This window comes from Crocodylus porosus, unplaced genomic scaffold (assembly GCF_001723895.1).
Source record: "Crocodylus porosus isolate Cpor-Errol unplaced genomic scaffold, CroPor_comp1, whole genome shotgun sequence".
In the NCBI taxonomy this organism is placed as follows: Eukaryota; Metazoa; Chordata; order Crocodylia; family Crocodylidae; genus Crocodylus; species Crocodylus porosus.
This window is the reverse complement of record NW_017728906.1, coordinates 107,755,737-107,772,340: the sequence shown is the minus strand read 5'-3', so window position 1 is coordinate 107,772,340 and position 16,604 is coordinate 107,755,737. Positions and strand designations below refer to the sequence as shown.

The 16,604-nt window shown below is 43.7% G+C and overlaps 1 protein-coding gene across 1 annotated transcript in view; it reads left to right on the top strand.

The window, feature by feature from the left end:
* The first annotated feature begins 755 nt into the window (after nt 1-755).
* HS6ST3 (heparan sulfate 6-O-sulfotransferase 3) overlaps nt 756-16,604 on the top strand; it is a 67,648-nt gene continuing 51,799 nt past the window's right edge. Inside the window, exon 1 of the mRNA XM_019528497.1 lies at nt 756-922. Coding sequence (XP_019384042.1) covers nt 756-922 — 167 coding nt within the window. The remainder of the gene's footprint in view (nt 923-16,604) is intronic.

Genomic DNA, 16,604 nt, shown 5'->3' with positions numbered 1-16,604 from the left:
TGATGTGAGGTAGTTGTCTTAGTTGTCTTAAAACATATTTACCTTAGTTGATGGACCTCAGAGCCAGTAATTAATTAATTTAAGAATGGTCTCTGGGAACCCAAATGAATGAGCTTAACCCTTCAACCTCATTTGGTAAACCAGCAACTAATAGCTAGCGGCATATTCAGCCAACACAAGATCCAGGCCCAGACATGTGTTATCTGGGGCATGGTAAGGGTGGAGTATAAGGGAAGGAGGAGCCCTATGAAGAAAACCCTCCCAGGACACCTGGAAGAGCTATCATCCAGCTGCCATCCAGCTCCCAAAAGTTAAAAATAGAAAAAATCATACATCAAGATGTGGTGAGTGAGAGAAGAACATCTGAAGTTGGTAGTGACAGTACTATCCAGTTTTCCCCCCATGGCTTATTCAAGATAGGTGTCAGGTAGGCAGGGACCATGGCCTTATAGCACCTATCCCCAACAATCTTCAGGCAATGTGACAGGTACAAAATAACCTAGAAACACCCCTGCTTGAAAGAATGGTACCTTCTTGACTATGTCATTGTAAAAGACGTCTATATCATATGCGTCATGAGAGGAGCTGAAGACTGCTGGATCAATCATTGCTTAGTGAGATCAATCCATCAGGGTTGTGTTGAAACACTGAAAACAACCCAAATCAGTCTGAAGGCAGTAGAACATCAAATGCCTTTGGACCCCTTGATAACACATGTGTTGAAGAAGCCTGGCAAGCTCTAAAAGAGACCATCCATGAGGCTTCCACAGAATCAGTTGGCTTTATCACCCAATGCCATCAGGACAGGTGTGACAAAACCAAGAGTGAAATCTGAAGAAGTCCACCAGGCGATAAGACAGATGAAGAACAGCAAAGCATCTGGTCCTGCTGGCGTACCAGCTGAGATCTTCGAAGGTGGTGGGTAAACTATGATCAACAAGATCCATACAATTTTTTAAAATCTGGAACACTGAGGAAATTCCCACTGACTTAAAAAATGCCAATATTGTCACCATTTTCAAAGAGGAAGATATGTCTGACTGTGGAAACTATTGAGGTATCACCCTTCTTTCCATAACCGTGAAGATCCTGCTCGAGTCTCAATTTGGCTTCAGAACATGAAGAAGCAACATAAGCATGATTGTTGTGGCCTGGTAGATCTAGGAAAAATGCCAAGAACAATGCCAGGAATAGTATATGGACTTTATCAACTTGACCAAAACTCTTGACTTCATTAACTGTGAAACTGTATGGAAGATCTGATTGAAGTTTGGCTCCCCAAGAAAAAATTATTACCATCCTAAGACTTCTTCATGGGCCAGATGAATGCCTCCATCTCATGCAATGGCTTCACTATCGAGCCCTTTGCCATTTGTACTGGCACCAAGCAGGGATGCATGATTGACCAATTGTTTTCCATCTTTCTTGTGGTCATCAAGATGCTCACCAGTGACTGTCTGCCACATGGCATCAGTAACAAGTACAGGATGGATGGAAACCTTTTTAATCTTTCATGCCTCTGTGGCAAAACCAAAGTTACATAGGCCCTGATTGTGGAATTCCAATATGGTGATGATTATGCTGTTATTGCACATACTGAGGAGAACCTACAAATGGCCCTTAACTGGTTCTCTCGAGTACCAATGCCTGGGACTGACACTTAACATCAGAAAAACAAAGGTGCTTCACTGGTCTGCTCCAGGCCAATCAACTCCTCCCAGGAAAGATCCTCATTGATAGACAGGAGCTGGAGAATATGTCAGGTCTGTCTTCAGAAGACTGTATCAGCGTGTGTTCAATGATCATGACATAGGACTTGAACAAAGCTCCTATTATATAAGGTTGTGGTAATTCCAACTCTTTTCTATGGCTGTGAAGAGTGGGTGATCTACTGGGACCACCTGGAAAGCCTGGAAAACCTTCACCAGTGCTACCCCTGAAAGATCCTTGGCATAAGGTGGGAGGATCACAAATACCAAAGCCTTCACTGATGCTAACACCACCAGTATAGAAGTGTTGATTAGTAGTGGTTAAAGCATTACGTGCACATGCTTGAGGTATGTTTATCAAAATGTAACCCATGCAGGCATGCTAGGCTGGGTGATGTCTCAGATTTCAGATCCTCAGCGTCCAAGTAGCCCTGGGAACCCCCTCAGGCAGGTCTGCTGACTGAGGTGTCCCATGGACAGGTGTGTGCCTCACCATCACTGCACACAAATTTAGTCCAAACCCAATAAGCACATTGGTTTCTTTATTATGTGCAACTATATACAGAAAAGAAACAATTAATCCAGAGAAGACATATATAAATATAGTATCAATAGCTAATAATAAGACCAACAATTTGAATAGAATTTATAACTGCAACATTAGGTGAATAATTCCACCCCACTGGGTGGTCCCACTTGCATCAAACAACCTCAATGATTACATTCACCTGGTTATAACCCTTTAAAACAGTTTCCTCCCCATAAGCCAGGTTGCTTTTCCTCTGGTCACAATTCCCGTCCTATAACAATAAATGGTAACACAGCTTTAACTATTAGGGATGTGTGAAATGTGCTGTATTCAATTCGGATTCGGCCTGAATCGGGGACAGTGATTCAATTTCTTGATTCTGATTACTGTCCCAGTTCAATTCAGCTGAATCCAAATCTGAAGATTCGATGCTGATTCAGAGAATCAGTATTTTGACCATAGACACAGCTTTAAATGTTTTTTCTACACACCTCAAGGTACCAGGTATGGCTTGTGAACACTGTGATGGTGGGAAGGATGGACTGTCCCACAGGAGTGCGGGGGGGCCCCTGCATGCTTAGCAGCAAACCCAGCTCTGCTGCTGAGTACACAGGGCCCCTCCTCCAACCCCTCCTAGCTTGGCAATCAGCCATGGGGGGACCCCAGGAGCCCCCCCAGATCCAGGAGGTACCAGTCAGTGAGCCAGGGGTGGTGCAGGGCTCCCCCCCCACTCCCTGGTGGACAGGGAAGTGGACCGGAAGTGCTTCTGGTCCACTTCCGGGTCTGCTGCTGAGCGCACTGGGGACCCCCCTGCGCTCCTGTGGGACGTTCCAGCTGCCCCACCGTCTCAGCATTCATGAGCTGCCTGGTACCTTGATGTATGTAGAAAAAATATTTAAAGCTGTGTCTATGTCTGAATTGTTGAATCTTCCAGATGCATGATCAGAGGGCAGGAAAACAGGCCTTATGATGAGAGGCTGAGAGCCATGGGACTCTTCATTCTGGAAAAGTGCAGGCTCGGGGGGACCTATAAGTAAATAAGGGGTGTACATCAGGATCTGGGGGAACAGCTGTTCACCAGAATGCCCCATGGGATGACAAGGTCTAATGGTCATAAACTTCTCCAAGAGCATTTCAGGCTGGACATAAGGAAGAACTTCCTTACTGTCCGAGTCCCCAAGGCCTGGAACAGACTGCCTCCAGAGGTGGTGCAAGCACCTACTCTGGACTCCTTTAAGAGGCGATTGGACATATATCTTGCTGGGATCCTGTGACCCCAGCTGACATCCTGCCCTTGGGGCGGGGGGCTGGACTCGATGATCTTCTGAGGTCCCTTCCAGCCCTGATGTCTATGAATCTATGAATCGATTCGGAGGGTTCCGATTCAATTTGGAGAGATTAAAGTGTCTCCTGATTCAATCTGGATTTGGAGATTTGGCCATTGAATCTCTGCAGGTCCCTGACCAGGCAGCTTCTCCCAGCTCCCAGGTAGCTTACCAACCCCTCCTTACTCTTCCCCTGGGCACCTGTGTCCTTGATTGCATAGGTTTGACCTGGGAGGGGAATCAGCTTCTCCTGGGATGACTCAGGCTCTTCTCTGTCCTGATTTCTGCTCCCCAGCAAGCCATTCCCTCTGCCTGAGGTGGGGAAGGAGGGGCTGAGTCTCTGCCTCTCTCTCCAGGCTGGTGTTGCCCTCCTCCAGCTTCTTTTCGGCTGGTTTTCCCTCCCTCAGCATTTTGTGGCTCCATAGTAGCCAGCGAGAGCCCAGAGTTTGTAATGGGGGCTCTGGTCACAGTTCAAATGCTCCAAAAAGCATTCATTAGGCACAGCATACCCTCCATTTGGAAAAGCTATTGCAACCTCTGCAAATTTTTTTGCCACCTTTCTTGAAAAGTTCTTAGGCACAGCTCAGTCACTCAGCTTGCAGCCAAGCAAGCCTTTGCAGCTGTTACACAAACAACTGCTATACTCCCAACTCAGCCCAAAACAAAGGCCACATGGGGGCCAGAGGAAACACTTCAAGGACACCTTCGAGGGAAACATTAAGAAGTGTGGCATTGACCTCACAAACTGGGAAAAACTAGCTCAGGACAGGGCTACATGGCAATGCCTTGTGAGAGAAGGTATGTCTTACTTCATCTTGCCCTGGTGGCAGAAGGAAAATCGTCTTGGACAGAGTTATTCATTTATAACAAGCAAGGTTCCTTGCCAAGCTGTAACTTTCTGGCTTCAGCTGTTGGCAAAAAAAAATCTCTCAAAACTAGTTTGAACCATTCTGGTTCAGATTTTCCAGAACTAAAATCTGGGAAATTTCAGGCCAAAAAGTGAAAGTTTCAGAAAATTATCAGCACCCGAGTCCCCCTATCCTTCAACAAAAACAAAAAAATGGGAATGGGATGAGTTTTATGAAGAGTGGCTTGCAACCTTAACAATGGAACTGTGGGCAGAGGGATGTTTATGTCTCCACCAACCCCTTCCCCCCAGCAAATTTCAACCCATATATTAAAAAATATTCACAGTACAGAATGGCAAAGACTGCATCTGAAGCCAAGCTTCAGTCATCTACTCAGAGCCTGGAAAACTCTATTAGAGTCTGTACAACCTATGCAGTCACAAGGGCCCTTCTACTCAGGTCTCATTGTATATGTAGATTGGAACTTCTCCAGAGCTGGACCCTTGGAATTGGATTGTGATGCTGACCTGTTTCTCCCCTGTTTTGTGGTTCACTTAAGAAAATATATTTACCATTGTAGGTGGTGGCCATTGCTGTTGTCAGTATTTTAACATCATAACAAGAATTACTTCTAGGATTTTTAATGCTTAAACAGGATCTGTTTTCAAATGTTTTGTGAAGCTTCATTTTGTGCCAAATACAAATTCTTAAACCAGTTTTCTTCTTAACCCAAGTTAAATATTTAAAATGTGTTTTATTTTATTTTCCTAAATAAGATTCAAAATAATACTCTAATAAAACCTATTTATTTAGTTTTAATATAACATTAAGCTGTTGGTATGAAATAATTAACCACACTTGTTGTGATATGTCTGAAATCTGTTTTAGAAAATAAATGCTTTAATTAGACATTAAAAGTCCTGTTGATTGATATAATACTATATGAGTTGAAAGGAATGAACCCAAGTTGGGTTTTTTTAATCACACTTAGTCTCTGCCCAGGGCAACATACTTTGTGAAACTGGCCCTGTCACTGTCTATTGCTGTCTTTGTATATACACTGTGGTGTAGTTCATCAAGAACAGGTGACTGATTATACTTTCATTATACTGAGAGAAGGAGAGGGTAAATGGGAAAACATTTAAATAACCACAGGAAACACAATTATCTTGGAAAGTGATTTATGATATTTTCTACCACTTTCTGTAATATTTTTGGCATGGGAATTATTTGTGCATCAGTAGCTATAATTGTAGTTGATTAGATGAGAGATGGGCCTCAGGCAAAAACTCAGTCACAAAAAAAATACTGAATTTTGAGAATTAGGGGTTTCAGAATCCTTAATTTCACAGCTGGGTCCTTCCATTATAATTTTCCTAACCAAACCCTGAATCCAAAATTGTCCATATTTCTATGGTTTTCCCTCTATGAGATGGTTTACAGCCAGTCACCATCACCCAAATAGCATTGTATCTTCAGTGCATCTTCATGCCAGTCATGAAAGGCTCCTGCACAGAATGAGGAGCTGCCATCCTGTGAGGTGAAAAAGATGCAAAGTCTTACCTGCTCTTCTTCATCCAGGGGAGTGAAGCCAACAATATGTGTCTCAGCTTTTCCTTTCTCTTTTTAGCTCCTGTAACTATTATTCAGGGTGAAGGATACTCTCTATTAACTCTGAAAACCATTGATAATGGCTTGCAAAATTACCCTATGTGAAAGCTATAACAGGATGGAATTTTTCAATCCAGTGAAAGGGGAACAAGAAACTCTCATGATCGCCATCATTTGTAACCAAAGTTATTGAACAGGTTGAATAAACTTCAAACAGCTTGATTAAAGTTAATTCAGCTTTTATATTGTCCTGCTCTGTTTTTAGGTATCAATAGAAGCAATGTCTTCACCAAGTGGGGACATGTGTAACAAGTTGTTAGTAACAAGAATTGAGTTAGAAGATGACAAGATCTAAAAAAAATTGGCACCTATGCTTGTAAGGGTAGTGTGTCATAGAGAGTATTTTAAAGCTGTTATTGATTTAAATAACAGCTGGAAGATGAATGTGCCTTGAAATAGTAATCTTTGGTATATCATTGATCTTCATTGAGCCCTACCGATCTTCCCCAAGTGCTTCATTGAGAGAACAGTATGTCATAGCCTCTAGCTATTCAGTGATAAACTACACAGCACCATTCTGCCACTGAGAGTTTCCCTCTTTTTAAGACTCCAGGCTAAAACCACCTTATTAGCACTGTTCAGTGAGTGGCTGTTGCTGAAATTCACTTATGTATAGATCCTTTTTTTAGTTTTAAAATTTTTTGGCAGGATTGATTAATCACCCATGGCCTCTGGGTGATGCCACTGAGCTCCAGTTTCAGAAGATAGTAGAAAAAAAAATTCTCCCATTTTATAAAATTAGTCAATGACTTGGAAGTTACTGTCCTACCTCCTTTACTTTATTCCTAGCTGTGTAGGAGATGAAATACACATTGAACCTAAGGATTTGAGCAAGTGAGTTCATTAACTGTATGAAATGTATTGGTTATCTCATTGTAACAAAATGGCATATATATGATCAACAACTGCCAAGGGCAAACAGCATCCAGAAATGGATTCATCAAACAAATCAATGGGTGTGTGCATAGATTAAACATAAAATGTACTTTTGACTCCATAAATTGATATTTTAAGGATTGTAACCACTAGAGTTTTTCTGAACAGGTTTTTTCTTTTCTTTAAATGAGCATTTTATTGTAGCTGTCACAGGACATAAATGAACATTATGCAGTAGAAATTGATGATAAATCCATATTGTAATATCAAATAACAACACGGTCAACTAGGTTGTTTTTTGGGCTTTTTGTTTTTGGTTTTTTTTGTTAAAGCATCTGTGTAGCTCTAATTTTAAATATGCAGTATACTGTAATTAAAAGTATATCTATTTTCACTTCAGGTACCAGTAACCTAAAGTTTCCAACAGGGATGTGACCCATTGAGTAACAAATATTTTGTATTTGCATAACATTTGTGTATGTTTATAGCAAGGCTATCCAGCTTCTAAGGGCCAGGGCCTGCATGCACCACAGGTTGCACAGGAAGGAAGCCATCGGGGGGACATGGGCCCCTAGGGCCATTCTCTTTGTGCCTTTCTGCACTACATGTCCTACCACTGCACCATGCTCCCCATTGCTACCACTGTGTCCTCCAACTGCACTGTGCAACATGGTGCAGTATGGGTGCACCACACCAGGGCACCCCCCCACACACATACACCAGGCCACCCTCCAGCTGCTGCACTGTATATCTGTGCACCTCCCTCACTGCACCATGCACCTGTGCCCCCTGCTACACTAAGAACCTGCCCCTTACCCCTCCACCGCTTGATGCACCTGGATGTTCCTTCTCACTCGCAGCTCCCTGGCCACAGGTGCACCATGGGTGTCCCTGCTGCACCATGCCTCTCAGGTACCCCAGGCCATGAACTACCTCAGCACTATGGGCAACAACCCACTGCATTGCCTCACCCTCTGGTTGGGGAAGGGGAAACTAGAGGGAAAGGGATCCCCAGCTGCTTCTCCAGCCAGAACAGTGCAAGGAACAGCAGGTGGGTGGGAACCCAGGGGCTGCAATGGAATCCCCTAATGGCTGCATGTGGTCCAGTGACCATTTGGACAGCCCTGGTTTACAGTATTATGCATTGTGCCCATGCTCTGGATGCAGCTTTTCATTTTAGGGATTCTTCATTTTCTAGTATTTCTTGACAGTAGCAAAATGAAGGGTGGGCAAGTGAGGCACCAGCCCCAACCACCAACTTGATGGGGGTGCTAGAATGATGGCCCCCCAGGGAGTTTTTGCTGCGGTTGTAGCAATACCAGCTAGCTGTGGGGATGCTGCTAGAGCAGCAGCAGCAGCAGCAGCTGGGGTGTGGGGTGAGCAGAAAGGGATAGGGCAGCACCAGTAGGGGTCTTTGAGTCCCTGGGGCTCAACCCCCACCTCTGGCTCCCTGCCCCACCACTCTTTGGCACTTGGCAGCTCCTGTTCCACCTTGCTAAGAGTGCAAAGCTTGTTAGTGAGTTCTGCCTCTGTTTTTTGGTGTATCCTTTGTTGTTCTTGGTAACTGCAACCACAAGCTATGGTATAGTATGCACTGAGAAACTTACAGATGAATATCTTGGGTGAATGTTGCATTTTGAGCTATACCTGTGCTACATTTCTAAATGAGAATGCTGAGGATCTATTAATGTTTTTTCCCCCACCTCTAAAAGTTAATTAGACATAGACATTGCAAGAATTCACTGCTGAGACTGAGCATATGTCTGTGAAATTACAAACAAGGCCCAGGAATAAAAAAATAGCTTAGAACAGTCCATATTTCATGCTCCAGGATACTTTACCTTCTTATAATCAATTCTTATTCCCTAAAGGCTGGGGAACTCCCTTCTAGTCAGCACAGAGGTAGAAAAGGTTCTTGGTGTCACTATTGATTCCAAAATGAACATGGGCTGCCAATGTGGGGATGTGGTCAGGAGGGCTAACTGCACCTTGTCATGCATCCACAGATGCATCACAAGCAGGTCCAAGGAGGTGATCCTCCCCGTCTACGCGGCACTGGTCAGGCTGCAGCTGGAGTACTGCGTCCAGTTCTGGGTGCCACACTTTAGGAGGGATGTGGACAGCATCGAGAGGGTCCAGATGCGGGCCACTCACATGATCAGGGGACAGCAGGGCGAGCCCTATGACCAGAGGCTATGGGACCTAAACCTGTTCAGCCTCCACAAGAGAAGGCTGAGAGGGGATCTGGTGGCCCTCTACAAACTGGCCAAGGGGGACCAGCAGGCTATGGGAGAGTCCCTGTTCCCCCGAGCACTACCAAGAGTAATGAGGAATAATGGCCATAAGTTGACCGAGAGTAGATTCAGGCTAGATATCAGGAGGCACTACTTCAGTCAGGGCAGCTAGGAGGTAGAAACAACTTCCAAGGGAAATGGTGTTTGCTCCTCCCCTGGGGGTCTTCAAAAGGAGGCTAGATAATCACCATGCTGGGATCATTTGGCCCCAGCATTCTTTCCTGCCCATGGCAGGGGGCCAGACTTGGTTATCTGCTCAGGTCCCTTCCGACCCTACCTACTATGAAACTATGAAACGTATATCTTTATAGTCTGGAAACACAAAATATATCTGTAATTTTTGAGGGATATATTTTATTATAGAAACTTAATCAAGAATCTGGTTAATTAAAAGCTTTATTGTCCTTTGTCTTAAAAAAAAAGCATTAATCACTTCTTGGGTCAAAGGTGAAATGAGTGATTGTTTTAACTTAACAATAAGTGGATGGTAATCCACATATGGCCTTATCATGGCTTGTATTATATGAAATATTCATCAGTCTTAATGAAAGCATTATAATTCCCAAGTTGCATGATAGAGCTGAAATTAGAAAATGCATAACATAGATTTTTCACCTTAGGATTTAAATCTGGTTCAGACTGGGCACATCTACACAAAACTCTTTACTGCACAATAGAGCTAATTACTGTAGAGTAAGCATCTGCATCTACACATTCAGACAGGTAGAGTGCAGTAATTTGTTCTAACTGTGAGTAAATTTACTACCTGCAAATGCAAGTAGCAAATTTAGTCAAGATTACTTACTGCACAGTAGCGCATGTGTATATACCTGGCCAGGAGCAAATGTGCTTCTAGTCAGCTGGGCAGCAGGGGGTGGGAGATTGCTCCCTCCCCCCAGGAGCTGCCTGCTGCTGGAGAAAGTTCTGCTACTGGAGTCCAGGCAGGAACAATGTCCCCCTGCCCTGGCAGCAGGGAGCTTCCAGTCTCCACTTCCCCATCATGTGGCTGGGAGATCCTTATCTACCAGTGCCAGCTCTGTCATCACAGAGATGATGCTGACTGGTCAGGGAGCTGGCAATGGGAGATCCTTATCTCCCAAAACCAGCTCCATGACCACTTGGCCAGTACTGAGAGATCTTTAACTCCCAGCACCAGCTCCGCAGTCATGGGGCTAGTGCTGGGAGATTCTTTTCTCCCAGCACCAGCACTGCAACCATGGGGCCAGTACTGAGAGATCCTTCACTCCCAACACCAAGTCCACTGTTGCAGGGCTGGTGCTGGGAGATCCTTATCCCCTGGTGCCAACTTGGCAGTCATAGGGCCAACACTGGGACATCTTTGATGGGAGCTCCCTGCTGGGGCAGGGGGACATTGTCCCTGCCTGGGCTTCAATGGCAGAGCCTGCCCCAGCAGCAGTTAGTTCCCAGGGGTGGGGAGCAATGTCCCAGCCCCCACCAGGAGACAGCTGTCTCCTGACCCCTGGGCTAGCACTCAAGAGTAAACTACTCCCAGATTAATTGCACATGTAGACACGCCCACTGTTATGGAAATCCACTTTAGTTCTGAATGTGAATTTACAAGAAACAACAATGTGTTCTCTTCTGATTTCATAAAGACCAGCTATAATCAGTATGGTCTTGCAGGCTACTAAAAGCAAGTCAAAAGGAGGACACTGGATGAACTGAACAGTAGCAACCGATGAATTCAAATTGAGATCTAAGGCTGATTTCCATTAGTGGTGGGTTTACACAGGGGTAGATCCAAGAGGGTTGCAGTGGCATGGATGCACCTCCGTTTTGGTCCACCACAGGAGGGAAGCAGCAGCTGGAACCCCAAAGCAAGTAAGAATCCTCCCCTCCCTTCCACTCCATGCTCAGCAGTAAGTCTTTTCCCCTCCCCTTCCCTTTTCCCCCCTTCCCTGGCCAACACTCTCCAGCTTCAGAGTTGCTCATTCCAGTTCCCAACTGAGCCAGAAAACAGCACTGGCGGGCAGGTTCCTCTTCTCTGCCATGTCTATTGGAGTGTTGCCTACCAGCCCAAGCGCAAACATAGGGGAAGGGACCCATCACCTGCCATTTCTGTCTCTATCTAGCTTGGCTTCACAGGAACAGGTCTGGAATGAGCCCACCCCTCCCTGCTAGCCCCTGGGTTCTCTGGGGACAGTGGCAGTGGTAGCAGTGGACAGGGGAGGGGAGGAATGAGAAGAGAGGGTATACAGACCACTGAGCATGGAGAAAAAAGGAGGGGGAAGGGAAGATTTTTACCTGCTTGAGGGACTTAAAACAGTCCCTTTCTACTGGTCTGTCTTCCTGTATATTAGGGATGGGTTGGAGTTGGGGTGCAGATTCCCCTACAGCACAGGTTGCTGCTCCCACAGCTTCCCTGTGAAATTATGGATCCACACATGCCTATAGGCATATGTTTAGGCCCTGGCTCCTGGAACCCCATGATGACATCAACTGTTGCTCAGAAAAAATCTTGGAAAGAGAGGCCAACATTTTCGTGGTCCTCTTTTTAACTTGTTCTTGGCAGCCTGAGAGATCACCAGGGTTCCTGGTTTTTGTCTGATACAAAAAATGGGGATTTTTTTTAATTACAAAAGGAACCCCAAATCCACATTTTTCCATGATTAAAATGAGACACTACCCTGGAGATCACACTATTTATACATTCTTTATGAAAGTAGAGAGTGCCTTACAGTGAGAAGTGCAGTTTTCTGGGGTTGAATGTAAATGATAGGCAATTACAAGTGAGTTATGGAAGAGTTCTGTGGTAATTTCCTGTATCAGAGGAAAGCTTGGCTTCATTTTCTGCCTTCTTGGTGTCATTGTTTAGAGCATTGAGTGGTTTTTTTTGTTTGGTGGTAGTCTCCAATTGGAGTCTCCAGCTGGCTTTAGCACAGTCTGGGCTGGCGCCCAAATCTGCTTTGTGCTGCACTAGAGTCAGTTTGCAGTGGAGCCAGTCTGAGACTCCAGTGAGGTCCCAGGGCTAAAAGCAAAAATCAGCTGATTTTCAGTCCCAGCCCCAGGATCACAATGGAGCTGGTTGGAGAGACTGATGCAGTCCCAGGGTTGGGACCAAAATCAGCTGATTGCTGGTCTCAGCCCTAGAACTGCACCAGAGCCATTTGGAGATGCTGACGCAGTCCCAGGGCTAGGACCAACAGTCAGTAGATTGTGGGTCTCAGCCCCAGGACCGTAATTGATTGTATTATTTCTATGGAGCAGTTGAACATTAGCTCAATGCATGTTACTTAATATGATCTGGAGATACTCCTCACTTGAAAAGGCCTAACTTCAATACAGAATTTTATGATACCAATGTATTCAGCATGCCTTGTCCTGCTTGAACATCCAGAGGCTTGCAGTTTAAGTGCATTTAATGCATACTAAGTGTCCCATGTGACATGGCCCTTCATTAGCATTTCAGTCAGCTCTCATGAGAAGGCTGCATTTACAGGTACTTAAAGCTCAGGAGCCTGCCCAGGTTGCCAAGGATTCGTGGATTAAATTCACATACAAGAAGGCTTTTTGTTTGCTTTTAAGCCCTGAAGAGAACAGAATGGCTACTCTGCTTACCAGCACCAAGGTCTGTGGTACATAAAGTGCAGGATGTGGGACAGTGATATGAAGTAATGCCAGTTCTGTGTATCAGCCAGGATTGTGCTATGCAAACTCTTCATTAAGCTTCTCTATTTTACTTCTGGTATTACAGAAACATTGATTGGGAAGCCTGCAAGTTAGGAACATTCTGCCATGTGGGCTCTGCCATTCCTGCAATGAAAAGGAAAGGGAAGAAAATTAAACAAATCACTTATCTAGGTAGTTTTAGCAGAAGAAAAGCATGAGCAGGTGTTCATAGCGACATACTCTGGTCTGTGACCTTTAGTGTGAAGGATTTATTTTGCATTATTCCTTGCTTTATAGCCTTAAAGATGTAGTAATGAGGTGCTCTCTGTGCATCCTCCTACTCAGAAAAGCTATATTGAGAAGTACAGCTGCAACCAGCAGGGTGTTAATCACCACTTACCAACAGTCAGGACTAACACAGGCAATTGGAGAGTATAATAATTTTCTGTAGGATGCCTGCATCTCACCATCCTGGCTTCCATTAATAGTGCTACATTTTAAACTCTCAGGCATTAGCTCTTTTTACCATGGAGAATAGATTTATGTAAACAAACATTATTCTGGAGTGAAATTAGCCAAGGTATTAAATTGATAAACATGACTGTGAGTAGTGCTGAGGATGGGAATGCAGAAAATAAACAGCAATCTTCTGTGAAATATGGAACACCTCCTACCGTTTGAGATGGTGAAGTTGGTAAGCTGTGGGTTGCTAATGTTAACATGATATTTCCCTGCATTCCATCAAGTTGAAAAGGGATTTACTGTCTTCCTTCTTTTTTTGCTTCTGGCTTTAACGGTAGGGAGGTGCAGCGTGCACTGTCATTTTAAATGACTACCATTACAACAGTGGTTATGCAAGATGATAATTAAATCCTCTGTACCAGGCTCCCATCACAATACTGTCTCCAGCAGATTATGTCATCCTTCGGCTCTTCACAATTTGCTCCCTAGTTCAGTAAGGAAAAAAAAATCAGGGATATTACAAACACAAAGGATGGCATTAAACCTGAATCTCGCTAATCTTTTCTGAGATTACTTAGAATTTATATCATCTTCAGTACCAAAGGGCCTGTGTGATAGATCCAAGTAACTAATTGTGATGGAATAAGAGTTTATTACATCTCAAAGGATTATTCCTTTCATAAAATTTTATTAAAAGATAATGTATTTAATTTTTGTCTTGAAATAGTCCAAACAGTTTTACAACCACTGGGTATCTGACAGTTCACATAAAGGTAATATGAGTTTTTCCTAAGGAAATATGAATGCACAGTTTCTAGCTTGTTTCATTACATGGTATTTTTGCTTTACTTTTGTGATGACTCTTAAACTTATTTGGTTTATTGGATAGGCAGCGATGCACTAAATTGATTGGTAAGTGCTTACATACTAGCTTGTGATGACTCAGGTTGGAATATAGGTATCTTGGTACTTGCAATGGTATAACTTGCCTTTGAAAATATTTAGTTTAAAAAAGCACTTTGCAGGACATGAGCAAATACTAAAGCTGTTTCTTTGTTTTAATTTGTTTAAAGTTGTTTTAGAAGAAGAAGGAAGAAATCCTTTGTTTGAGGGAAGGGAGGAGCAAATAGGTAAAATGAATAAGACCTTTGAACATATATCACAATGTGAGTCTCTGATTCAGGTGTGTATGTTGGGGATGGGGGGTGTGGAATTCATATATATGCTTTTCTTAGCTTGCCTTAATTTTCAAGACCAAGTTCATTTTATATGTTAAAAAATCCTTTAGATCCTCTTCAGCTCCCACTGGTTCTCCAAAAGACAATTTGACAAGTGGCTGTACTGTATGATGATTTTATTATTTCAAAGTATTTTATGTATTGTATACACTCATACTCATCTGTGTATTTTCTGGGTTCTGTTTTGGAGCTGTTTCTAGTTTTATGATCTGTTCAGAAATTTGAGAGGAATAGCAAACCAACTGTAAGCATTTAAGGGGCGCATCTACACATGCAATTCACGTGAAGCAATAAACTCTGGTGCTTATTGTGCCAGAATTTATTGCTCCCAATAGCCATGTCTTTACTACACCCGGGACTGCAGCACACTGAGCCATGTTGGAGCAGCTCTGGCTGGCAGGGCACTCTGGGAGTTAGTCTGCCAGCCCAGGGCTGCTCCAACCATGTTGCAGAGGAGCTGGCTGGGGCATGAGGGTACTCCAGTGTGAGGCTAACTAGCAGGCAGCCCATGCACTGAAGCACCCTTGTGCCCCAGCCAGCCCCACAGCATCTGTGCATTGCTGCAGAGTAAGGAACTACTCCACAGGATAGTACTTGTAAATACAAGTACTATCCTGTGGCAGAGTTAACTAGTTTACTCTGTCCTAATAGTGCCACACATGTAGACTGTGACATTTTACTGCAGAGCTAATTAGGCAGCTCTGCAGTAAACACCTTGTATAAATGCACCCAAGAAGTAGCTTTTTAGTGTTAAGAAGAAAATGAGGGAAAACTAGGTTTAGACAAGTTGCTTTTTCTTCTGTATTTCTGGCTTGACATATAAATTCATTAGATGTGATGTGACACAACATATACATGAGCACAAGAAATGTGCTGCTGACCGGCTGTTTGTCTTTGGGCTAATCTACAAACAGTACAAGGAAAATCTGCTGTCTATGAATATTCAGTATGTGCTCTTCTACCATTTCTTTTCATCTGGGGACATAAAAAGTACCAACAGATTTTTCAGCCAAAAATAGCTGATTATTTGATTTTTTATTTTTTTTTGGATGAGTTGATGGATAGCTGTGTGAATAAAGACTGGACTGGCACTCAGGAAATTTATGGTCAAATCTCACCTGAACCACAGACTTTCTATGTGACTTTGAACTTAAAGCCAGACTCAAAAATAGGAATTAGATCCCTAAAGTACAACTTAGGTGAAATTTAGGTGCCAAAGTCTGTAACCAAGCCGTAAAAATTTGCTTAGACCTAGGAGACAGTAGGTGTCTAAGTGTTGACTTTTTTGTGTGCACAAAGTGTGTGTGTGTGTGTGTGTGTGTGTGTGTGTGTGTGTGTGTGTGTGATGGACTGCCAAGTGAACAAGACTGGTCACAAGACAGAACTTTAAAGGTGTGTGTGTACACACACATACACACACACAATCAACCATCATTATCCCGGTTACAATAACCATACTAGCATGCCCTTGTGCCCATGACTATCTTCCTTAATTGTCACAAAAATGTAAAACCACCTGTGTTTCCTCCACTCTCCCCGCTCCCATCTTTCCCCCTCCCATCCCTCCGTTTCTTTCCACAGTCCTTAATCTGTCAACTTCTTTTTCTTCCTCTTCTCTATCATCCTTGTTGCTCACCTCCAAACTGTCACTGTCATCATTGTCCTCACTGTCATATTCATTGCCTTCTCTGGGGTTCTTGTTGACTTATCCACCTAATGTTCTGCTATTGCACATGCTCAGAAGGGCTTCAATATTAGCTGAACTGAGTATCTTGGTGTCTGCCTCACAGCAAAGGCTGTTTTGGTATTCACATACTGGATGCCCCTATACGTAAGCCCCTAAGGGAACCAGTCTGGGAGGCATTCCCTAAGCCTGGCCCTCACTTTCCATTCCCGAAGTAATGGCTTATATACATACGTCCAATTTTATAATGGTGTAATGCACTAAAATAAGCTACTATTGAATTTGAAAAATTTCCTTCTGTTCTGTTACCTGCCACCACTGAGAACAGTTTAGCGCCA